At 41.6% G+C, this 24776-nt stretch overlaps 1 protein-coding gene across 1 annotated transcript in view; it reads right to left on the bottom strand.

Moving 5' to 3' along the window:
• Positions 1 to 793: 793 nt before the first annotated feature.
• TFCP2L1 (transcription factor CP2-like 1) overlaps positions 794 to 24776 on the bottom strand; it is a gene marked incomplete at its 5' end in the record, with an annotated part of 26746 nt that continues 2763 nt past the window's right edge. Inside the window, 13 exons of the mRNA XM_008940232.1 lie at positions 794 to 831; positions 1305 to 1356; positions 3428 to 3570; positions 4550 to 4650; positions 5320 to 5410; positions 6283 to 6376; positions 6474 to 6522; positions 7904 to 7995; positions 9707 to 9817; positions 10688 to 10840; positions 11412 to 11518; positions 11793 to 11898; positions 13493 to 13569. Coding sequence (XP_008938480.1) covers positions 794 to 831; positions 1305 to 1356; positions 3428 to 3570; positions 4550 to 4650; positions 5320 to 5410; positions 6283 to 6376; positions 6474 to 6522; positions 7904 to 7995; positions 9707 to 9817; positions 10688 to 10840; positions 11412 to 11518; positions 11793 to 11898; positions 13493 to 13569 — 1214 coding nt within the window. The remainder of the gene's footprint in view (positions 832 to 1304; positions 1357 to 3427; positions 3571 to 4549; positions 4651 to 5319; positions 5411 to 6282; positions 6377 to 6473; positions 6523 to 7903; positions 7996 to 9706; positions 9818 to 10687; positions 10841 to 11411; positions 11519 to 11792; positions 11899 to 13492; positions 13570 to 24776) is intronic.

Here is a 24776-nt window from a genome sequence, read left to right as displayed (position 1 = left end):
AAACTACTGTAAAGCTACAGATATAATGTGGTACTGAACATCTTGCCTCAGGTTGTCTGTCCTTCCTTAAACCCTGCAAAATTGTTCTGTTGGATATGGATGTTGGAAGCTCTGTCAGGAGGAACCAAGGTCTCTGGACTTTGAGCACATCTCTAGATGGAGAACAGCTAACAGTGGGTTGACACTCTGGGGGAGGACTGGGCACCAAATCCACTGTCTGCATTGCCCAGTCTGGTTTTGGATGTAGTCAAATCCACTGTCTGCATTGCCCAGTCTGGTTTTGGATGTAGTCCTAAGCCTTCCACCTCAAAGAGTAAAAGAGGGGTGCCAGGGAGCCTATGTCCACCAGCAACAGGGTGTGTGTTGAAAGCAAGAAAGCACTCAGAACAGCAAATAAAACAATTCACCCAACCATGAGGGGCCTAGAGAATTGGGTTTTGTTTATCTTTCATTTCCCTTTAGTACAAGGCAGATGTTTCTAAGTAATAAGCAGAAACTTCGACAATTTTTAAGACTGTAGAGGAAGGGAGGGAGGAAGAAACTTGTACAAGCTTTGAGGATATTCTCAGCTCCAGCTCCAAAAAAAAAAAAAGAAAAACCAACCCAAAAAACCAAAACTACACACCAGAAAAAGTGTATATCTGTAAAAGCAAGTTTCTCCTTAAGCTGTTTGGTAATTCTTTGTTCAGAGGAGTATTTTATCCAGAAGGTTCTTCATGTTTCCAGTCTAGGTTGTAGCAATCTCACTGAGGCACTAAATTTTAGGTTGTTAAAGTCTTTCTGTGCAGCACGGTCATTTTAAAATGATGTGGTAGCCATCATTGCTTTCAGCTGTAACAAAGAAATACAGAGCATTTTTTCAATGCTTTTAGAAAACAACACAGATACAGAACTTCAGATTTTCTTCTTATGCAGTTTGCAATAGTTTGTAATCCTGTTCCATAATTCACTCGTGAAAATCCATGTTGAACATATGACTTCTCAAAGGGAGAAAATGGTCAAACCATTTGATAAAAAAAAAAAAAAACACAACATATTAACTGTCATCTTTTATCATTTTACTAGAAGATATTCTGCTCATTTATGTCTGTGGTATCAATGGATTTATAGATTCAATGGATTTATGAAACTTCTATAACATGCTATGAAAGCATAGATCCATATCTACTGTAGTATAAGCTGATACAACACCTTGACTTACATTAAATTAGATTACTTATCTTTTCAGGATAGCAGCGCTGGGTTTGTGAAAACATTTAGTGCAATTGAAAGGAGAAATTAATAGCAGCACCACCAATACATACCTTTTAATGTGCTGATAACAAAACAAGATTCGTCTTGGAAGTTTTGCACCATCTGAGAGACAGAAGGAAAAAAGCGACCAAAATATTTTTAGCAATTAAATTCAAGTTTCTTCCAGTACCAGTGTAGACTTTAGAGAACAGGTATCAAATAACGTTTGGTGTCTAGTCCTACAAAGTCCTGAGTAACCCTGCCTATATGATTTTTAAAGTATATGACTGATTAATTAAGGTCCTTGCAGCTCCTAATGTTCTTAAGAGAAGCTCATACTGAAGTGCTTGCCTGGAACTGATCTAGCTTCTTCAGCATTTTACAATCCTCTCTGCAGCTCTTGCTCCTGCAAGTTCTTACACTGCTCCAGTTAGTCTTTTAGAGACTGTGCTCTTAATTGCCTTCAGTGAAACTCTACCCGTTTAGACTGGATGAAGGTGGTCCCTCTCCTAGAATCTACCAATGCTAATACCCATTCAGCAGAATGATGAAGCTCTGTTGAACTTGCATTAGAATCTGAAATATTATCTAGAGATGGTGAGCCCTGAAAAATGGAATCCTCACTGAATAAAGGCATATTCCTACTGAAAAGGCATCTCAGCAGCATCTACTTGCTTTTTTGATTAGACTTTAGTATAGATGCTGTGCTCACAGGAATCATTTACCTGTCTGTATTTTGTCAGGGCACAGGAATCTTAATGAAACTGCTGTGAGAGACAAGGCAGTTCATGGGAGACAAGATTAGTATCTAAAGCTATTTGAGTTATACACGAGAAAGAATTAGATTTTCAGAAAGTGTGCAGGTTCTCGTGAGGCCCTTAACTAAAACAGTGACTCAAGAGATCCAGCTGACTTCAGATCCAATCTGAAATGCTCATTTAAGCTTCATCCTTAGTGAATAGCTCCTCCCATCTCAGAGTAGCTATGGGAGAGAGGAGGTGAATTACCTTCAGAAGGTGTTTCTTACAGTTGAAGCAGATGCTGGATATCTAGCTTCAGACAGGAGGTGATCAGAACCTCTGATCAGCTCAGAAAGATCTCTCTTTAAGCAAAAGCTTTCTCCTAGCTGTTGAATATCTTTTGAGTAGATCATTTTCCAGCTGTAAGTTCTCACGCCAAATATCCTTTTCAACTTAGACTAACGTCCCTATTCTCTTTTGGGTTTAACATCCACCCCCTGGCTCCTGCAAATCAAGTTTTCCTGGCTAATCTGTGTGTCTGTGCCTAATGATGCATGAAGTACATTCACAGAGTGCCTCGCTCTTGCATACTATAGTACTAAAACAAGAAAAAAAAAAATTAAAAAGCAATAAATGTTGTTAATCATTGACTTAAATAAATACTTAAAGCCTTATACCCAAGCTGGTTCAGGCAATTCTGCTACCAAGAGTTGCCTCCAAGCACTTTACATCCATAAAGCATCAAAGTTTCAGATTTAATCAGGCTGAAATAGCAAGGAGACTTTAGGAATAAGCATTGCAGCCTTCAGTTCGGGCTCCAGTTGAGACCTGTGCTCTGCTTCATTTGTTTTAACAGTGTTTCTTATACATGAAACTCCTTAAGTGATTCTGGTGCATGAATGAGTAAGTAATTTAGCAGGGGGAAAAGAGGAAGAAGGGCAACTCACTATTAACCTGCAAGTTAATGGAATGGACCAAACAAAGGCATCATATAATGGGATACAAACATCTAGCAGAGGTCCTTTGAATTATAGTGTGCACTTACACAGCACTCACTCTGACCCAGTGACTGTGACCACGATTAGGACTAATGGCCCTACAGATTGTCAAATTTGCCTTCTTTATTGAGCTTTCTTATTTAATTTTAAAGACTGTCACTTCAGATCCTCACTTCAAAATTTAGACAGCCAACCTAAAAAGGAAGTGACTGTATTTGGTTTTTTTTGTTGTTGTGTTTGGGTTTTTGTTTGTTTGTTTGTTTGTTTGTTTGTTTTTCCCAAAAAAAGGCTCTTTTACAAAGCAAAGTAAATCACACCTCAATGGTATGCACGGATGACTTGCTTTAACTTGTTGACATTAGTAACCTTGCAAAGCTCTCTTGAAGATTCTTTCTGTAATTTAAATGGTGTCTGACAACTGTTACAGCTCTGACAGAGTTTGCATTAAGCCCTTACCTCGTTGCTCACTAATACATGGATCCCTGTGGGTCCCTGCCGATAGATTCGATTTATCTGCTGTGGAGAAACGCTGTACAAGTTTGCAATCTTCTCCATTAATTCCAGAGTGGTCAATTCTTCCAAGAAGATTGCATGATACACTGCAACAAGTTGAAAGTAATTACAAAATTACAAAGTAATTATAAAGCAGTAAATAACACCAAGATGCTCAATGTCAACAACCAAGTGGGTTTAAGATCAAAGTTAAAATTTTGACAGTAGACAAACAAGCTTAGTACCTTTAAAGTAGTCTCTAAATATCCAGCTTGACGATTTGTAGAAAAATACCCAGTATTTGGATGCAGTGGGCAACTAAACCACATGTCACTTTTGCCCAGAGGAAAACACAGGAACTAATGACAACATGTATCATGGGGCACTAAAAACTCTCAAATATTTTAATATTTTTGGATAATCTACTTTTATTCATCTTAACATTTTAAAGTAGATCCAATTAAACAGTAGAACATACTACATTACACAGAAGTAGTAATTTATTAGCTGTTATTCCACTGATCCCATAGGTACAAACTACAGACTACATTGTATCAAATAATTATAGGTGACGGTATTATTTTTTAGATCAAATCCAAATAGTAGAAACAACGAGATAAAGCTGTGCCTGGTTAATACTATGTGCAAGAACTAAGGACAATCTTTAGTCTCATTTGATCATACATCATGTCATGAGCAATAGTTAAGAGCAATGAGTCTCCAAAAGCTTTGAACTTCCAAGAATTAGAACCTCACTTTAAGAAATACTAACCTTCCATTTCCCAGAATATTTTTTTAAAAAACCATAATCTAAAACAAATTTGGGATAGGAAGATAGTTTTTAATGCTATGGCTCCTATTGAGAACTGAACAGAGATTTTGCTGTGGCATTTTGCAGGTAGCTTATAAGTCAAGTCTGTCCCCAGGTAGAGAGTACCAGCTGGAATCTGTAAACTGACCAAAGCAGCAGAGCTGGGATAAACAAGACCTCTTAAAACACTGAAGACAAGCTGTCCCACCCCACAACAGAGCTCAGAGCATTCTCACCAGGTAAGTGTATTACAAAATCCATATGTAAAAACTTACCACAAAGACTGCCATCTCCATTTTCTCGTTTTTGGTGGAGATGGGACCTATTTTGTTCTGGTTCTTGACAGACATAAATTGTCATCTTGGGCCTTACATTTCTATGGATTATTAAAAAACAGCAGTGAGTTATTTAGTAGATCTAAAATTGTTCCAGTCAGCTACCAAACAATGAGAGATGGAATCATTCAGGCTGTGCATAAATAGTCAGTTAAGGGATAGTCTTGATGATGGTGACTAGATGTCTTAGGAGGTCTAGTAAGAGTCCCCTGGGAGGTGGTGGTACAGTGCAGAGGACCTTAGTCTCTTCAGGATCAGATAAGAAATAGCAGTTTACAGAACTCTCCAAGCAGCTCATCATACATGCCTTTACTGTTTTGAATGTTGTCCAGCTGTAGAATTTATGGTGTTATTGCAATAGAAATAATTTTAAGAGTCATTTGAGGCTCCAGGGGTTGGTTGGTTGTTTTGCTGTTTGTTACTTATGATCTACAGGATATTGTAAGGCTGTGTCTCACATGAAGTAGATGGAAGCTATTAGCTCGTAGCAAATACCACTGAAGATCCACATTAGGCCAATTCATTTCAGCAACATTTCTGAGCTGTGCTTGGGATTTAAATATCACTGGGATCTTCAGGCTCTGAGATGACCTCTCTGAAGTGTTAAAAAATTCTAAATGCTACAGCTCCAGGATTAAATTGTAGTTAACACTGAAATTACCAAGGGAAGCTGCCATAACAACCACAGAAAACTAGAAAGTAGTACAAACCTTCCTTTGATTGCATTAAAGAGACGAATTCCATCTGCAGGTCCACAGATTTGAACGAAATCTTCTTTGGACATCTTCAGTAAGTCAGCACCTACATATATCAAATTGATTTTTTTTTTTTTTTTTCAGAAGTTAAGCAAATCTTATCTTCCAGATTGTGTGCATAGTCAGAAGGAAAGGGCAGGGGGAAAAAATCCCAAGCTAAATCAGACAGGTTTGCCTAGAGAAGCTGCAAATTCAGGCTGCAAATCAATCATTATGAGGCAGAGAGCTAGAAGCTGCCAAAAGAGTAGTGCTGCACTGGAAGACACTCTAGCCAAAACAGAGACAAGCTAGATATTTAACGTTGGCCATTGAATGGCCCAGTCTTCTCTAACTGCCATGTTCCCCTGATCATTTACTTGTGTTGCAAGTCAGGGAGAGGCTCCTCAAGGTTTCAACATCTTTATCAATTCCCTTTCCACCATCTTACTCCTATGTACAACCAGCTAATGGGAGGGTACAGTGAAGATGGAGCCAGACTCTTGTCAGTGGTACACAGGGACAGGATGAGAGGCAGCAGACAGGAGATGGGACACACCAATTAGGCGTAACGAAAGCTTTCACTGTGAGAGTAGTCAAGTGTATTTGAAGAGGTTACTTAGAGAGATTGTGGAACATCCCACCTTGTAGATACTCAAATACAACTGCAAAAGGTCCTGGACTTCCTTCAAGCAGGCGTTTGCACCTAATGAACTTGAGGAGTCCTTTCCGTCTTTACTTATTCTCTTCCATCTTATTTATTCTATATTTCTACAAACTGTTTTGGCAAATGCTAAGTAATTTAAGAACAAAAGAACAACCACACTGGGTCAGACCAGTGATCCCAAAAACAGTGGCCAGCAGCAGATGCTACTGACATGAAGGATGAACTGCACTTACAAAAGAGAATATAGACAAAACGATTGGATGGTTTAAACTCACCCGAAAAACTTGAGAAGAGTCTACAGAATGGAGAGAACCTATTACGATGAAGCCACTGCTGGGCATCTTGAATAGAAGCAGAAGGGAGGAGATGCTACATTGCAAAAAGAATAAGAAGGTCTTGAAATGAACTGTTCACCAGTGTCCTAAAAAAAGAAAAGCACCACATTAACATGATCTCAAGTACTTACATCATTGCTGGGAGGCAGGAGCTCCACTTGGTGGGTTGGAGAACTGTTGCTAAAGAAAAATTATATAAAGTTGGAAGAGAAAAAAAAATATTATTTTAAATTTTATATTGCAGTGACCATCCTCTTCCCCCTCCTCCATTTGATTCAACTGTCACAAGCTACATATAAACTTGGTGTTTTTCTCTGTCAGATTTTAAAAAGGTACCCAAAAGCCAGACTAAGAAAAGGAAAAAAATTAAAATCTCTACTTGAGCCTTTTGTTGGTCAGTTGAGCTTCTCAACACAGAAAAACCTCAGTTTACTGACCTTATTCAAGCTTTTCCATGTGGGTGAGTCACTACTGTGACACCATGTAAGCAAGGAAATTACGACCTACAGGGTGACTGAACCCAAAACTCCCACAAGCCAGAAATCCCTTAACTAAACCCTCTGTCTATAATGATTCTTCATAAAAAGCGAATAAAGGAACTTATAATTCAACCCTGGTGTTATCTTAAACATAATACATTGCAATTTAACTCTATCACACAAAACCACATTTCTACCAAACCCTCCTAAAACATAGACTGGACTTCAAGACATCAAGGATTTTTTCAAATAGTTAATAATCTACCAATGGAAGAAAATGCTCAGATTTCTCTTCTAACACTAATTTGTCATTTCAGTGTTTGTCCTTATTCATAAGCTGAGGTTGCTCACTGAAAATTTGTGCTACAACACCAATTAATTAATAAGGTGTGTGGGAAGGCAGCAAGGCTGCAGAGTCCTAGGGGAGGAAAAGAAAGGCCTGCACCAAATTTCTAGGGGAAAGTATGTCACAGGGGGGACTCAGAAGTATTGAGGGACCCTGATGTATATTTCTGTCATCAGTTACCATCTTGGGTGTTTCAGGACCACTAAAACTGTTTCTTTATATCAGCTATATTAATGCATTAAACATGCCTCCTGTCAGTCCACTGTTCTGGTATGACTTCTCAAAACACAGGCTGTTTAGCCCCAGACAGGATTCTTTACATCCCACTCAACTGGGAATTCAGCCCCTCAAACCACTTTAAGACAGAAAGGAAGGGGTGCTGAAGACTGAAAACCTCTAACGCTCTTGTCAGAAGGCATTGGGAATCACCAGTACATGGCATGGTATTTTCTCTGACCCCCACAGAAGGGAAAGAGAAGAAATTCATAGCAGGAATTGCCCTGTTGGTCCTTTGATGCCCACCTTCCAGCTGCTGCATAAGTGGTGGACACAAACTGTACTCTGCATTAAAGAGAATTCCTGGATGGAATGTCTTAAAAGGGAACTATTTTCCCCTTTCTAGGAAAGGTAGTCTTTGTTCTCTTGTTCCAGTGTATGAAATGGGTGGACACACAAAGCACATGCACAAAAGGTTACCATATTGACAGGAAAGATGAAGCATTTATTTGTTACATACCCATCTCCAAGGTTGAAGCTGTTGGGAGAACTGTTGTAGCTTGGAGATGGAGCATTGTTCATTTGATAAGGCACATCTGGCCAGGGAGAGCACTGTTGGAAGAAAGGCAGCAGGGATACTTTCATAAGGATGGAAATGAAGGATTTTATTCTCCTTTCATACCACATTCATGCTGTTACCACGCCACTAACTTCAGCTCATCACTCCTGCTGGGAGGACGAGACGGGCCATGGATTTTCTACACTGCTCTCCAAGCAGGCTGTCAGGGGGCCAGATTGATTCCAGTTGTGCATTCCACATTTCTCCCATTTCACAAAGCCTGTCCCCAAATAACACTGGGCCAAAGTGTGCACAGCTGTAAGTCAGAGCAACGCCAGTAAGTCAACTCAGACTGAAGGCAGCAATGATACAGAAATACCTCTGGTCTCAATTATAAATCCCTAATTAAATGCAGGCAAGAGTGACAAATATGCTCCAGTGGCATTGCTTCAGGTTTATACCAGCAAAAGAGCAAAATTTTAACCAGCCTGCTAAAACCTCTGGCTATTAGTTGAAGAGCTTGAGTTATAAATGGGTATTATATGGAGAAGATTTAAGACAGACAAAACTACTAAAAGCCTTCACAAATATAGGTCACTATCCATATTCCATTACAGTAGTGTAAAACCAGAGTAACCCAGCTAGAATTGGTGACTCTGCTCTGAATTTAAGCCACTGTAATCAGTAGGAGAAATCCAGCTCCATGCAACTGCCTGCCATCAAGAGCTCAAAAAAAATGCTCTGTAGTATCCTTGTTTGCAATGATAAAAAGAAGACAAGTGTAGCTTTGGAGTTTTATCATCTACACAAATACTAGCAAATATTTTATCATCACCACAAGCACTAGCAAATATTTAACTCTTTGGCAACCCGCATTTCCCTGTGCAATATGTCAAAGTGCATCAGAGCTCATATAGAGTCTGGGATCTGCCAACTCAGTAGAATTAGTTCTGTGTACACGAGACCCTCGTTTACAACCGCCACGTTGAATTACAAAACATGCTGGTTGCTCTTGGCAGTGTGAGCAAAACTGAGTGGGAGGGACTGGATCTCACAAACAGGAAGTTTATTTAAATAAAGGAAAAAAAAAACTCCTTTTTAGTAGTGTAGCAAGCCAATTAAAAAAAAAAAAAATCAAGAATTAAATCAAATAGAAGGCATTCCCACCGGGAGATGGAACAGCACTTTTAAACCACCGTCTTGAGTTCTGCTGCTCAGTAATTCCATAGCCTGGGGTAAACTGATATACTTGTTAGTAATGGCAGGGATGGGTACAAACACACACCCCTCTACACCACACCTATCAGAATATAGGACATTCAAGATATTCCTAGAGTACAAGCCAGAATCTTCTGAGATCCTGTATGTAATAGCAGTTTCATATGCACATTCACAGAAACCAGATTAATAATTTCATCAGGCAGCCTATTCATCTGTTCAAGTGCCCCATCTCCAACATGAGCTTTAGCCAGACAGTCCTGAAGAAAATACTGCATACAACTGGCATCTAAGTACCATGACAAGTGCCTGGAAGCATGGCAGAAGTGAGAGAAAACACTTCTTTTAAAGCTAGGCTGTTAAGGGTTGGTTTACATAAGAAACAATCTTCAAAAGCAAAAGACATTTTGTAATTTCACTCCCTCTCAGTTTCAATCATATCTGGGCATACATGTCTCCACAAGACAATCCCCAGGCCTCAGTTATTTTCTCTCAAATCTGTCTTCCAATGTACTGAAGTAGTATGACGTGTCTAAAGCACTTTACCTCTGTGAGAATAGTTGTCTCATAGGAAGGCTGATACTTCTCTTTCTCTTGGGTGGTCTTCTTCTCCATTTTTTCCCTGTCAGTCTTCTGTTTTCTGTCTGCTCCTTTAGGCTATAAGCACAAGCACAAGCTTTCCCTTATGCCAAGTATTACAAGTTTGGAGAAAGAGGCCAACAGATTTATTTTTTCTTTTGTAATCTGTTCACAAAAGTCTCCTTCAGGTTTATGGGGAATCTACATATACAACAAGATCAGATGTTTTTTTTCTACACAAAGAAATTTCCAGACAAAGCCTACTGCAATTCCAAAGTAGGCTGACCAGTCCTGAGATTTTATATCAGCGATTTCAGATCATGAGCCCCATGAGTTGTGCACCTGAACTGGTGTCTGTACCATCTCTCCAGGAGCAGGAAAGACACTGCTCACAGGAGCAAAACTGGAGCAGCAGATCCTTTAAGAAAACAAACCTGTGAAAAGCATGTTATGTGGCTACAGGTCTGCCATGCCCAGATTAGGAGCTTCAGAGCTGCTTTCTCTCTGAATTTCTCTCCACCAGGTAGCATGGAGAGCAACTCTGCTGCAACAAGCAAAGGGCATTTAAGATCATCAAGATCTACTCTCATTGTTCATGGAGCATTGAATCAAAGAAATGGGAGATGCCATAAAGTCTTGATAGCCTAGGTGCAATAAAATATACCTAAATGGATACCCTATATATCTCAGCATTACTAGAGTGTTCAATACACAGTGGACTGACATAAGTCTTGGTGCAGCACTTGGGTCATTTGAATTTAACTAGAGTTGCTGTGTAGTTAAGTGTTTATGTCACTTTACTTGCTAATGTCCCATTTGAGATCCTAGGCATACTCAGTTAAAAGTCTGTTCTACTCTGCTATCTGCACCACTTCTACACAGTTTAAAAAACTGTGCATGTTCCTGTATCTTAATCTAGCTGATGACAAAGCCAAAACTCCCTCATACCTTGAACACTTTGATCTGGCAGCTTGCAGAATGCAAGTGTTCTGTGTATTCACCATTTTCATTCTGCTTAAAGGTGTCGATCTGCACACGGAAGGGCACTCCTTTCTCTCCTCCGTGTTTCCGTGGAGTAAATTCTGTGCTGATGCAATGTACCTGGTAAAACAAAAGCTGTGCTTGTCTCTGGAGACCTGTGCAAAGCTTTAGAAATCTGAATTTCAGATTTTGTCAGAACAGGAGGTTTCGGCTCCCGCTGAGAAACTAAGAGAGGCAGAAGAGTACATTTTCATTTCTGTTCCTCAGGACAAGACAATTAGAAGAACAAGCAGCCCGAAAAGAAACAGGGCATCAGGAAAAGCATCCTTTGTAAGATGAATCCCACATACAGATTAAAAACAGATAGTTGGCATTTGGGATGAGAAACTCATGAAAGAGGAAAGCAAGCAAAACAGGCTGTGAACAGTTTCCTCTAGACAAAACCCATGCTTAGAAAGCAACATTTTTTTTTTTTTTTTTTTTAGAAACCCCTAGCTGTAGCAGGTCATACTCAAAGCTAGCAAAGTAGTTAGCAAGTATCCTGCAAATTAATTATACATGAGTGTCACTAGAGTTTATGTATTACCATTTGCATCTTTTTCTCTTCTTCGTTTCCTGGGTACCCTAACCCTTCATGTCTTTATAAGATCTCTTACCATTGTATTTACCACAGGAATATAATTTCTCTTACCTGAATGAATGCTGAGGCTCTCTTTGATGGATCCCAAAGAAATTCAACAGTGTTCAATTGGGTTGGGCTGGCCCTGGGATCCAAGATACCAACTGACAGCGGAATATCTGTAGAAGAAAACCCCTAAAATTTTAAAAATATTAAATTGAAGAACAGAAAGCATTTCTATACAATTACAAGATGCACGTGAAAAGCCACACCACCAATGATGTATCTATGTGGACCTACAGTGCTAGATCTCCTTCCCACCCAAAGACATACAGGATTCCTAAGAGAGTAGATACACAAAAGCTAAACACACACACACACACACACTCTCCATACGTCCCCCAGCATGTCACTGCCAAGCACTGCACAGGAACTGTCCTGCAATGGTCTCACCTATGTCAAGGATGCGGTCCCCAGGCCGACTCCACCTCCAGCCCTCCAGCTGCTGATGCTCGGTGTACTGCAGGCGCCGATCATGGAAAACTACACGAATTATGCTCTGTTAAGAAAAGACAGCAAGATAAACAACATGATCCAGAGGCCCTTCTCTTGAGATGACTTTGGTTTTCCAGCGTAGAAGTCAAAGCTGGTCCTGTTATGTTTCTCACCCCCATTCATGAGGAGAGTAGAGGGTCCACCTAAGAGACCCATCAACACGTTTATCGAGTTCCTAAGGGACTCCTGAATGAGATAGCAACACACTTTGCCCTTCACAGGGCACATCTAGCCTGCACAATGCAGCCCTTCACAGCTTTCTGGGATTCAGTCTGGAAGCACTATAGCAATGTCCATCTAATCTTGGGTGTCGAGCTGTGCAAACATCACTATACTGCCTCCACACTGAAAAGAGCTCACACAGGGGTAATATTAATGTGTCTGTACAGTGCCCCAACCCCAGTGTATCCCAGTCTGAATAGCAAATGTGAAAGCCAGCTCACCTGTCCCTGCACCAGTGGAGCTGACATGCCCAGACATCTTGTCAGTGGGGAATTAAACTTGATTCCAGCCATTAACAGCCAGTCCTTAGATTTGCCCCAGTGTAGTTAAACAAGTGTGGAATAAGAAATCTTCTGTAGCAGAAGAACTTTCATCTCTGGTCTGCAATGGTGCAGCCATCAATAACTGGAGAAAAAAGGCTGGAATAAGGGCAATCCCTAGGGCAGACAAGTCCAAAGTTCGCCTAACATATCTCTTTTGTATATTCAGAGTCCTACACTTGCATAAGTTAATGACCCCCTACATGCCAGTTTCTCAAGTCTATGCTCTTGCTGGGGACTTCTGTATCAAGTGAGTGAGCACTTTTTGCCAGTGACCCTGAGAAACACCCAAATCAAACCCTAGCTCTAAGAAGCAAGTAAGTCACAGTGGGAACATCTGCAAAATTGGAATCCCGATCCACATGCTTCCTGAAATGGTCCAAAAGACAAATAGGGAACAGTCTAACCTGGACAGCATTTGAAATCCAGATTGGGATCCAAATTTTGCAACTAGTCTCCATTTCTCAAAAGAAATCCTAAAGGCAGAACAGCCAACAATTGGGGAGAGGAAGGCTTGAAAGTTGCATGCAGAACAAGGGTCCTGACCAAAGTTTTTGAATTTGAACTGTTTTGGAAGGGGGGAAACAATAAAAAAATATCCCCCAAACCACACAACGAAGTTCTGTATGTTCATAATTAGACCCATTACCAAAGTAAACTGGAGTTACGCAGAATATGCATGGCAGAATGGTGAAAACACCAGGGCCCTCCGTTTGACATATAACAACCCAGGAGTGTTGCTGGGGTTAAGAATGGAGACAAGTCTGCCTCTCAGAAGTTTTGACCATGTTCATCTCTGAGCTTTGGGATTCCCCTGAACCCAACATTCACAGTGAAACTCTGGGGTCATGATCTCAAATAGAATAAAGGTTCCCCAGAAGCCAAGTAAAGCCAATTTGCATAGTCCCATGAAACTAGCACTCAGCTCCATCAGCTCTGCTCCCATTAAAAACAATGGCAAAGCATTTTCCATTGTCTCAGCGTGAGCAGAGTCAGGCCCTTCATTAAAGGCTGTATGCAGTAGCAGGAAGAAAAGAAATCTATATTTCTCCTTACCTTTACATATTTTGTGTTTAAATCTTGAAACTCTCCCAATTTCCTATTCTCAAGTAGACGGATTTCATAAGACTGACCTAGAGTTTAAGGAAACATTTCCAAGGTGTTTAATATGTTGTAGCAATGAGAGAGTCATGCTGGCATTTACGTGGCTAATAAAGCATAAGTTTGATCAGGGAAAGCTCATTTTTGGTAACATAATGCATTTGCCCCAGTAATCAACTAGGCAGTAAAGCACAGCAGAAATCTGAGGGGAAGGTTTGCCTTTTGGCAGCCCAAAACTGCTCAGCTTGGGCATTGTTCATATCCTGCCTCCCAGGGCTGCCACAGTTTTCTGGTCACCCTTCAGAAAGTCACCAAGGTGTTCAAGGCAGTTGTCCCCCCATGTCACTTGGCTGTAACAGCATTGTCTTTGCCTGTCCCTTCTGTTGAAGCAATGGCTGTGTGAGGAGCTGCTGGCACAGCAGGTCTAGGCACTATTCTGCAGAGGACAGCAGCTTTAGCAAAAGCTTGCCTCCTTCAGGAAGCAGTCAGGCTTGTAAGTTGTTTCAGTGAACAAGAAATACAAGATTTGTTCCATAAGGCCTTGAACAGGGCTGCCCAGGGCATAAATGCTCCTCCAGACAAGCATGCGGAAGCAGCAAAGGGTATTACAGCACGTGCAAGGACCAGTTTCAGGAAGAGAATTCATACTCCAGCACTCCATTACCACCACACTCAGCACAGGGAATTTAGCCAGTTCAGTAGAATTCAGCTAACTGGTTTATGAAATAACATCTCCCTCCAAGGCTGACAGCAGACAAAGGAGACTGATGTCTCAATACCTTCTGCACAAGCGGCTAAGACAGCACAAAAAGCTCGTTGTATAGGACCAACCCTTTACTATAAGCCTACAGCTTGTACTGAGGCAGAACAGGGTCATGAGGATTAATGGAGTATAAGTGTACTTTCTACCCAGTTTTTCTTGTTCATCTTGCTGTCCTCCTTTCTACTAAAAAAAATGTAGAAGGCAGGCACCAAGAAGATCAGTTTGGGTTTCCTGGCTTTAACCAGTATCTCTGCCAAACTGCCCCTGCAAAAACCTGCAAAGCAGATACGTCTCCCTCTAAGTAGTTGCCACCAGCAGAGATGAAAGAATACTACATCTCTCAATCTGGATCTATAAATAGAAGACTTATGACAGCAGATATGTCAGAAGGGCACCATGTTTCAGGCAGATGCCCTTTTGGGAATCCCAGCTCTTTCAGTTGCCCACATGAGTACAGATCATACTGCCAGAGCACAGCAATCACTGTGCTTATTCAGTTCATTAGCAGGAGAAAAAAAAAAAAAAAAGGATGAGGGGCCATATTGAAAGCACAAATGTTTGCACAACACTCCTACTGATGTCAATAGGAGTTCTGCAAACAGGAAATGACCCTTGAATCCATCAAGTGGCTGAGGGCATGGGGAGAGGGGAGAACAAGCCATACACAGTACCAAATTAAGCAGTAGAAACATGCACAGATCTTAACCCTTCCCTTTGCACATAAAGATACCAAAATGACAACAGTGACCTTCCTTTGAAGACTGCTGGCCAACAAAAGTCTTGAAATCAAGGTCTTCCAACTTATTTACATTGGAAAAGACCCTTAAGTTCATCCAGTCCAACCGTTAACCCAGCACCACCCAAGTCCACCAGTAAACTATGTCACATCTCTGTTGTAGTATGTACCTGTGTGTATGTTGCACCCATGCATCTGTTTTGTACAAAGCACTTGGCTGCTCAGTGGCTCACCAACCACTGGTTGGTGAGATCAGTAGATTTCACCAACCATGGAGCGACGAATTTCACTGCCTCAAACAAGTTTGCACTGCCAAGCATCTGCTGCACTTACAGTTCATCCCCATGCAAAGATGAAGCTGATTAATCATTACCAAAAATTAATTTAGAATTTGAGACCATGAGCATCCAAGAGACAGTAAACTACAGCTATGACTGTACTCAGTTGGGGTAATAGGGAGAGAGAAATTAAGTGGCATGTGCTGTGCTGTAGAGAAAGGCAATGGTAGAACCAGAAGCACTGTCAGCCATTCAGTGAGGACCAGTAGGGGTATTTTAAACACCTTTGTGCACTGATAAACTACTCTTTGGTTGGCATCATTTCCTTGATTGTAGTTTCAACGAGACAAAAGAAAATAACAGGCATAAAACCATCAGCCATGTTGCCTTCAAACCAGCACCAAGCACTCAAAAAACTCTGCAGCAGGCATCTTCCAACCACTTGCATGGGATAGGAACAATGCTGCAACCTGTCAGTGGGCACTGCACATCTGATGAGAATGATTCAGCTTGGATGGAGTTAGAAGATTCTGCCCACGTGTAAAAAAAGAAACTATAGTGGAGATAGAGTTAATATTAAATGGAAAGCCAAAGAGGAAATAAAATGCTTTGATGCAAAATATATATAGGTCATCTGATGTAAGCCCTGGAACTCAGTTTACGCCACGAAAAACCTCAATTAAAATGTTATTTTATGCTAACTGCTTTCCCCTTGACCTCTAAATGTTCCACTCCAGTTACTACACAGAACTGTTATCAAAACAAGACTGCACCCAGCCCAGCTTCAGAAAATATGCAGTTTATTTCTCTCTCTGTGGAACTCTGTGAGAATTTGGTCCTAATTCCTCACAACTCCTTCATGTATAAATGTTTTGGTATCAATTTTTTAAAATTCATTCTCCCTACAACTTATTTCAACAAATTCATTGCTCTGTAGCTAATGGTACCCATAATTCATTAGTAGAGCATGGACAGCATTCAGATACCTGTACTTTTATAGCAGCAAACTGCTTAGGTTATATTTTTCTCCTTTAAAACATACCTTCCAAACTTTGTTTACCCTATGTTTTCCACCAGCCTTACCAGCAAAACTCCTGAAATGGTGAATTAGTCTCAGGCCTGAAGTTACAACAACTGCAGGGGAAAAAAAAAGCCCTAAAGAATCAGTACTTCCATGCTGGAAAACAAGATACCTTTGTAAAAATAAAGCAAATAAAAGCAACCTAACCTGAAGAAAGCTAAACTCCCCCTGGTGTCACAGGGGGCAAAATCGCCACTCAAGGCTCTGGTACACAGATCACCTACGAATCCTGGTCTCTGACTCGTCAGCACCAGCAGACGTGGACTGACAATTTTCTGCTAAACAACATCTATAGCAGGTCATTGTTACTTGGGTATCTAAATCAGTAAGAAATGGCGCTGCCAGCATGCCTAAAACGGTATTCCCTGTTCCCAAGACATGCTGCGATTAGCTGAGCCCAAGCCTTTCAGCTGAAATAGAGTTCCCTATATCGAGTTTTTCCATCTGTCCGCAACTTTCCAAATCAATGCTTGACGAAAAAGCTAGAGACCAGGGCAGAGAGTACTAGTACTGAGACTCTGAAATTAATTGATTGAATGGTCTGACCTTGCCCAGGGCAGAGTTTGGTCCTCAACTGACAAGGGTTTAACACCCACTGTGCTCCAACAGAAGGAAGAGCCTGAAGAAAACATCCATAGCAACGGAGAGCAGCAGTTGGCACTTCTAGAGCAGTCCCCCTTTACTAGGAAAACATTAAACATTGCTGAATATTAGGCTTAAGCCTAGCCTTTGGGCCAGCAGCTTGGTGAAACCCTTTTTCTTCCACACTCTCAACATTGGCCATAGCTGCACTGCCACAAGCAACACAGGTTCAAGACAACTTCAAGCTTGATAACCAGCCTGGCCTTTGGTTATGTTGTAATACTGGACACGCATCCGAGGGCATCTAAGCATCCATGTCACTCCCTGGTACGAAGAGGACATTTTGCAAGCACACCTCCACTGTAGCCAAGGCCAAAGCAGCCTCCCACCTGCCCATCTGTACAACCTTGTGCTCCTCTCACCCAGAGCTTGCCACAACCCTTTTTCCCTACCTCGGGCAGAGAAAAGAACGATAATAAATATTTAGAAAACCACAGTAAATTCCTGAGATGCAGTATGTCTCCCAGCTTCACTGAAAGCTTCAGGGGCACCAATAAAAACCTGGGCAGATGGCAATACACTGTTATTTGGATTTTGGATAGATATTCCCTGAGCAACAGCAAATTTATGCAATTTCCACCTAGGCTAGAGTTTGAGCAACTCTGTTTTACAAACAAGAGTAGTATCCAGCAAAGTAGTAATCTCCCAGGTTCAGAGAGTTCCTGCTTGGTGATTCATAAAGCAATTACATCTATCTTAAAAAGGTTTTATACACTGTTTACTTTTTAAACTTTTATTGTCTTTGTTAATTAACTCACATTAAATGCAGGCATGACCACTTAGTCTGGGGACAAAGCAATTGAAAGTCAACAATTTGCTACAGATGAAAAATAATTTAGTTCAACACAGGAACACTTTCACTCAAAAGTTACAATCAGGTCCTGATTTCTATTACTGGAATTTAGTCCATCATCAGGAATTTTAGGCAATTTCTGATAAAAGATTATAACGATTTCAAACTCAAAGTTACATTTTGTTCAAAGATTATTTGCTACACAACCACCTTAACCTGCTTGCTTTTTTTGTTTGTTTTGGTGTTAGGTTTCAAGGGCCACTTGCACTATGCATTTTGTGGTTTTCTGCATGATACACAGACACAATACACTAATTTCCAATTAGGATGCTGATGTTCCAGACAAATATGATTCAGGTCTTACTTAATTTAGCCAAGTAGCCTGCTTGCCTTTCCAGCAACTAATTAAACCCTAAACTTAGACTAAGCAATATTCAACAAAAGTCTGTGAAAAGAAAGAAAAGGAAAAAAAAAAATAAAAAACCCAAACACCACCAACTATGGGTCCCTCTTTTTCAGAATGGATCCACACAGCACTAGACAGAACCAGCCTGGAAGCTGTTTGATTATTAAGCCAAGTCAGCCAATAAAAATTCCGTTTAGCAACTTTATATGGACATCCTAAATAGTGCACAGATAAAGGCAAAGGAATGCTGACTGTCAAAAGCTGCACACAGAAGGAGGGGGAGGGAAGAAAAAAAAAAAGAAAGCATTTAACCTCCCATATCGAAGCTCATGCAGCAAGCAGAAGGATCACCTTTGAAAGGGACAAATGCAACTATCTGGGGCATCAGACACACACAAAGATTTTTCTGACACAAAAGATGAATGAACCTCCAGGGTAAACAGGCAAGAGTGACAGAGTCAGCATCTGAGCTTGTCTGCCTGATTGCTCACACCTTTTCAGACAGACAAAAGCAAAAATTAAACTTGGCAAAGGAGTTGCTGAAGTGTTCCATGTGTGGACACTCTGCAAGACAAGGAGCAAAGGCAGAATCCTCCCTCCCCAGGCCACAAATAGCAGAGGATATTCTTCAGTTGCTTACTGCAGCCTCGTTTGACGAGATGCTGTAGGAGATGTTTATCCAGTGGATATTATGAATTCATCAGCTACACAATAGGCCACCCTGAAAGCTCCCTCTATGCTAGGGACAGGCAAATCCTGCAAAGGAAGGCTAACTGTTGGCCAGGAAATGCAAACAGAACACAAGAGTCAGGCTGACACTGCAGGCCCATCTTGCCCCACATTTCATCTTTAACACAGCACCCAGTTATAAGCATAGAGAGGTGGAGCAGGGTGAACACAGCCAGCCCTTTCCTGGCCATATGTTCCCAGTTTCTGGTATTCAGTGTCCAGACTGTATCTATATCAAGTTGTCCACTCATGACCAATGGTCACAAACTCCTCTTCTGTGTGGTGTCTTTCCAAACTTGCTTACACTGGGGCAGTAAGAACCACAGTTTACAGATACCTTGCTTTAGTATTGACAGTCTTTCCCTTCACCTGCCTCCTATCTGTTTCCCTTGGCAGCAAAGCTGCCTTAGCACCACTGTGTTCAGTACCCATCCAAATCCAGCACTGAGGATACCTGGCCCTACTTGCCACTACCACCAAGGTAGCAAGGCTACAGGAACACAGCAGGCTGATTCAACTACAAATTCTACCATCACACCAAAGAGCTTCACTGTCATCACATCTCTTCCTATGTTTTTCCTCCTTTTACCATCTGCCCTCAACTCAAGGGGTTTTCTTTGTCTTCTTTCTCTTTCACTACCTCTTTCTTGTGGGTAAACCAAACATGCTTCAGAGCAGAGTTTGCTAGAGGAAAACGTCAGTACTCATTTACTATATGAACATTTGGCTAAGACATATACTTCCCAGACCTTTGAAGATGGTCTATTCTCTAGTGGTGACACTTCATAGCTAACAGGCACTAACAGAAACACTCCTCATTTATGGTGGTTTCCACTCAAAGGACAGAGATGTACATTTAATTCCCCCAAGACTACAGTCTAACTTTGAAGCAAGGACACAAAACCAGCCAGCAGACAGTAACATTCCCAGTTGCTGAGTTCACTGTGTGCACTTGGGCTTCTCTTGCATACATCTTATTCTTTGTTGGACCCCACCTAATCTACAACACAGTATAAACTTCAGGGGTTTTAATACAAATTAGTCAGTGAAGACGTGCTGGGCTTCTAACAGGAAGCTGGAAAAAAAAAAAAACAAAAAAAAACAAAAAAACTACCCTGTGAGAATAATTTCTTCCTGGCTTTCCCCCTCTTTAGCATGTACTTGAAACACCCAGGACTATCTTAGTCACATCTGTACAGCTCAGAAATCCTCAGCCCCCTCTGTGTAAGTAAAAAATACAGGCTTTTTCTGGTTTCAACCTGTTCTAAGTCAATTTGGACAACAGGTTTTATAGCTCTGTAAGAGTAGCTTTGCATGTAATATTTACTTGAATTTCAGATAACTTAAGAAGAATGGTCCCAGATGAGGGTGCTGAAGAGGGATGCAGAAGAGCTGAGTACAACTCCTGACCCCACCAAGCAGCTCCCTCAGATGCCCTCAGGTAAGTCGTCTCCTTCACCATGTTTCTGCAGTAAGAGACTGGGAGAAAGCAAGCCCCACTCCCACACATGGCTGCACCATCACTGCCTATCATACAGCAGGGGAGATGTGCTTGGCAACTGTCCCACCAAAGCAACTGAATCTTTGAAATCAGTCACAAATGTGGCACTGAGCTAGGACAAGAGGAATCTCACCGCTCAAGTACTTGCTGTGTAGTTTCAGGGCAATGTAACAAATGCTTGGTAGGAGGCAAAGGGAAAGGAAAAAAACAAAGAAGAAAAAGGATGTTTTTTTTCCAGTCTCTTCAGAAAAAAATGAAAGTATCTTATGTTACTCCTATAAAAAACAGATAATCATGTCAAAACTACAGTATTCCTCAAGCTTCTTATTGGTACGTAAAAAGTGATATTTTAGAACAACACAAACTAGAGAAAGGTAATTGGAAAATTTCCATATCTTCTCAGGCTGATAGGTACATTGAATCCGAACAACAAGTGCTGTAAAATCACAGGCAAAAATTTCACTGTCATAATTACAGGAATTTCAAAGTAACTACGGATAATGGAAGAAAGCAAAAGAGTGACATGAATATAAAGGAAAAACTCTTACAGATATTCTCTTTCTTCTGACTACACTCAGAGGAACTTCTGAGCACTTCCTTCCTTCATGGATATTGAAGATTTATGGAAGTGGGAAAACAAAACGCAGTCTAGGGGCTTCCAGCAGGAGTTGTGCACAGGCTACAATCCAGCAAGTTCACAATCCCATGTGAATTTCATCCAGATGTCAGCAACAGAAGAAAGCATTGCAGAAAGAATAGAAAACAGCCTCTTGGTTCAAAGACAACCGAGATTCTAGCTTCCTAAGGACAACAGAAGTCAGATGCTCTGCTTATGCAGAGGTGCCCTGTCATCTGAAGCAAGATTCACAGTGAGCTTAGGGATGGTGTGGTTTGGAGACAGGGTTGTTTATCCTGGGCTGCCAAGTGAAGACAGAGCTGCCAAACATATGGGGATATTGCTGCTAGCACAATTAATGGCTTCAGCTGAGACACCAGAACCTACTCAGAGCTATCTTCAAAGTCAGGCAGGAGACAAATTCCTTCTCCAAGGACAAAGAGGTGCACCACAAGAACCAAAACACCAAGTAGCCAGTCTCAGAAACAGGAAAGACAAAACAGCTTAGTTAGCCATGTTTTAAACCATGCAGACCTAGGAACAGAGTGAAAAGGGTTCAAGGAGCAGCTCAGCACCCCACAATGATCAGCGATCAAGGATGCATAGGTGGGCAGCCACCAGGGAGAACCTGAGAGGCACAGTCTCAATGGCACAGTTATCGTTGTGCCTGTGATGTCAGGCAAAAGTGGAGCACACATGTCCACATTGCAAAGGCCACCAGCAGCAGAGTTCCTGGTGATTCCTGGTCAGTAATGCTCATGACTGTTAGAAAAAGAGATGGTTCTTAGCATGGGACAAAGCAAAAATATACCCACAAACAGAGCTATAAATAAACCAGACGCACATCCAGGCAGAGCTGGTCTCTCAGCCTTCTCTACTCTTCATTTAGGCAAATAAAGAATTGTTCCAGGAAAACTACAAACATTCAGACAGTTGTGACCCCATAAAAACTCAGTTACGTAGGAGTTAACGTCAGTACAAAACAGCTTTTTTCATTTACTGTAAATCTCAGTGTTTAAAACTGGGTTCTCTGGCTGTAGAAGATTAGACAACTGAATTTGACCTTTAGACTTTTTAAGGGAGGCAAAGGTTCTCTTCTGCCCTCTGTTGTAAGTGCTTTCATCTCCTACCAAAGCAATCAGCAATCGGCTTCAAGGTGTCCTCTTCTGCTGCTCATTACCTGGTGCTTTCTGCACCTTTCTTTGGAGGAGAAACCAGAACACTTCTGCATTGAGCAGAGGCAGGACAACACCCAGCAGATTTTACAAGCAGCACAAAGTGTACCAGCTTACGTCCACACGTCTTGAACCTGGGTACATGCCTTTGCACCTGAGAGCGGAAATTTGGGGCTTCCATTTAAGTGTTACCCACACTTAAACGAAGTCCATCTTTAGCTTCCTGAGGCATCTGTTGCTTATGTTCTGCTACAGCAACATTTCCAGTATCACCACAGGTCTTATCAGATGTTAGTGGTTTTCTCTCATGGTTTGGGTTTTTGGCTTGTTGTTTTCTGAACTGTCTAGGACTGGCAATAAAGATGACTCCTGGAAGACACTGTAAAGCAGAGGTGGCCAGCCTTCCTAACCCTAACCAGCTGTATACTAAAATCCTCACATGGCCAAGAACCACAAGTCACATACCACATATCTGGAAAGCTGAACAGAGACCAGGAAAACTTTACAGGAAGGTGACGGCCAGTTACTCTGAAGTACCACAGTGGGACAGGGCTGGATTTGTCACACAGCCTGCTCTCAGTGACCCTCTGCCATCAACCTTAACCACTCTTTATTTGGAGTAATTTAGATCTGAGGCTCTAAGCCAACCCAATGCTGATCATGAAACAAAATCATGACTTGAATAGCTCACAGTTCAGATGTGGTTCTGGCACTACAAGCCAATCCCCTTGGGCAATGACTTTCATTTTTTTGTCAGATTTGGCTTTTTATTTTGTTTTTTGAAGGAATGATTTTATTTCCTCACATTTATTAGCATTCAGATCTACTATACAGTGCTTGTTTCCTCCGCAATTCCTCCTGGTGAACCACCTTCATTGCTCCCACTTCTGTCCGTGTTTCGAACTAGTTTCAACCAGGCATGGTCAAACCACACCCCACATGACTGCAGATGATGGAACACACCACTGCATCAAGCTCTCTTGCTAAAGCAGTGGTTTGTAGTATCATTGCTGGTTGACTGTCTGAAAATCCCTATGTACAAGAAACACTGAAGTAGTGCTAAAAGGCAGGCTAGTTCCAAAAACCATTAAGTGATGTTTGTGCTGCAGACTTCTGGACAGCATAGCTCTTCCTGACAGCTGCGGTCAATGACCAAAGCAGCAACGCCAGCAGCAGCTCCACATGCGAGGGCAGCACCTTTACTAGTTTGGTGGACTGAGCCTGAAGTGGTGTTAAGACACCATACTAAGAAGTCTATACTTGGTCATCAGATGAATAACCCTCCTGAGGTCCAGTGAAGATCTGTTAATGTAGGAACTGCTCTAAGGATTAGGAAACTAGGATCATGTTCAATTTGCGCTAGCAGGGCTCTGGCTCCAGTTTCCTGAGGAATGTGGGAAGGCAGAAAGGGAAGAGATCAGGAAAGACAAGTGTAATGAGTCAATCTTTGGAAAGCAAGCTAAGGATTTTACTCTAGTTAGTTCATTTACAGGCTGGTTCTCTAGCTGCAGCCAGCGAGCACTCACAGTTTCAAACTGGAGCAGACAAGCTTGGGAGCCTGCCACTGTCAGATGTCCCCAGGTCAACTGTATGCAACGGCTAAGATCACTCCCTTATGCTCCCTCACAAATGCTTCCCCTGCCCTTGCTGAAAACACTGGTCTCCAGCTCAGGAGTCCTCTCATCTTCTTCCTTCACTTTTGTGGAGAGCCCAGGCCAACAACCTCCTCTTCCTCAATGCCACTGACTATGCCTCTGGGTTTCCCCAATAAGAATCAAGGCTCATGAGCAGTCATTATACTCCACAAGCCTGGAGCCCTCTTCCATCCCCCTGCCATTTGTGCACAAACACAGCCACTGGACAGCCTTTGTTCCTAGCCCATACAAAACACTTTAAGATTTCACTTGAATCTGTCCACTGGGTCGTCTTCTTTCTCTGCTAAGCAACTTGGCCTCTAACTTGCTACCCAGTTCTTCCAGCTTTCCCCACACTGTAGATTTACAAGACCTGATCTTTCTTCTATCCAGTTGTGTTTCTCTCCTAAGCTGTTCCACTCAGCAACCACTACTGAACCAGTCACAGGAGGAATAAGTGTTTCAGGGTAGGGAGCAGAGCTGCTTCACCGTGACAAAAGGTCAGTTACTGAGTAGTAAAAAGCTTGACTCAGGAAAGAACATTTGAACAACAATGGCAAGAATCATCCAGCAAGCAGAAAACCCCCAAACCCAGTTCCCACAGTTCAGGTAAATAACCACACTGGATATTTATTTCTTTGTTGAAGCTGGGACAGCCACTATGTCTTTGTATCTGCCTTACTAGGAGCCAGGTAGGACTGATGCTGTCATCAGTGCAGAGGAGATGGAGGGACATCCATTACTGAAGTTACCCATTTGCTAAAGTAATCCACCACAAACCTCAAGCATATCAGGAAGAAGGGAAGTTTTATGTAACAGTGTTTGGCCAGATCATGATAAGCCAGAAAGAGGGTAAGGTGCAAGAGGTGTCCCGTTGCTTACAGT

Source organism: Merops nubicus, unplaced genomic scaffold (assembly GCF_000691845.1).
Source record: "Merops nubicus isolate BGI_N331 unplaced genomic scaffold, ASM69184v1 scaffold40475, whole genome shotgun sequence".
In the NCBI taxonomy this organism is placed as follows: domain Eukaryota; kingdom Metazoa; phylum Chordata; class Aves; order Coraciiformes; family Meropidae; genus Merops; species Merops nubicus.
Note: the sequence above shows the minus strand (reverse complement) of the source record. Positions and strands in the feature narration are given on the sequence as shown.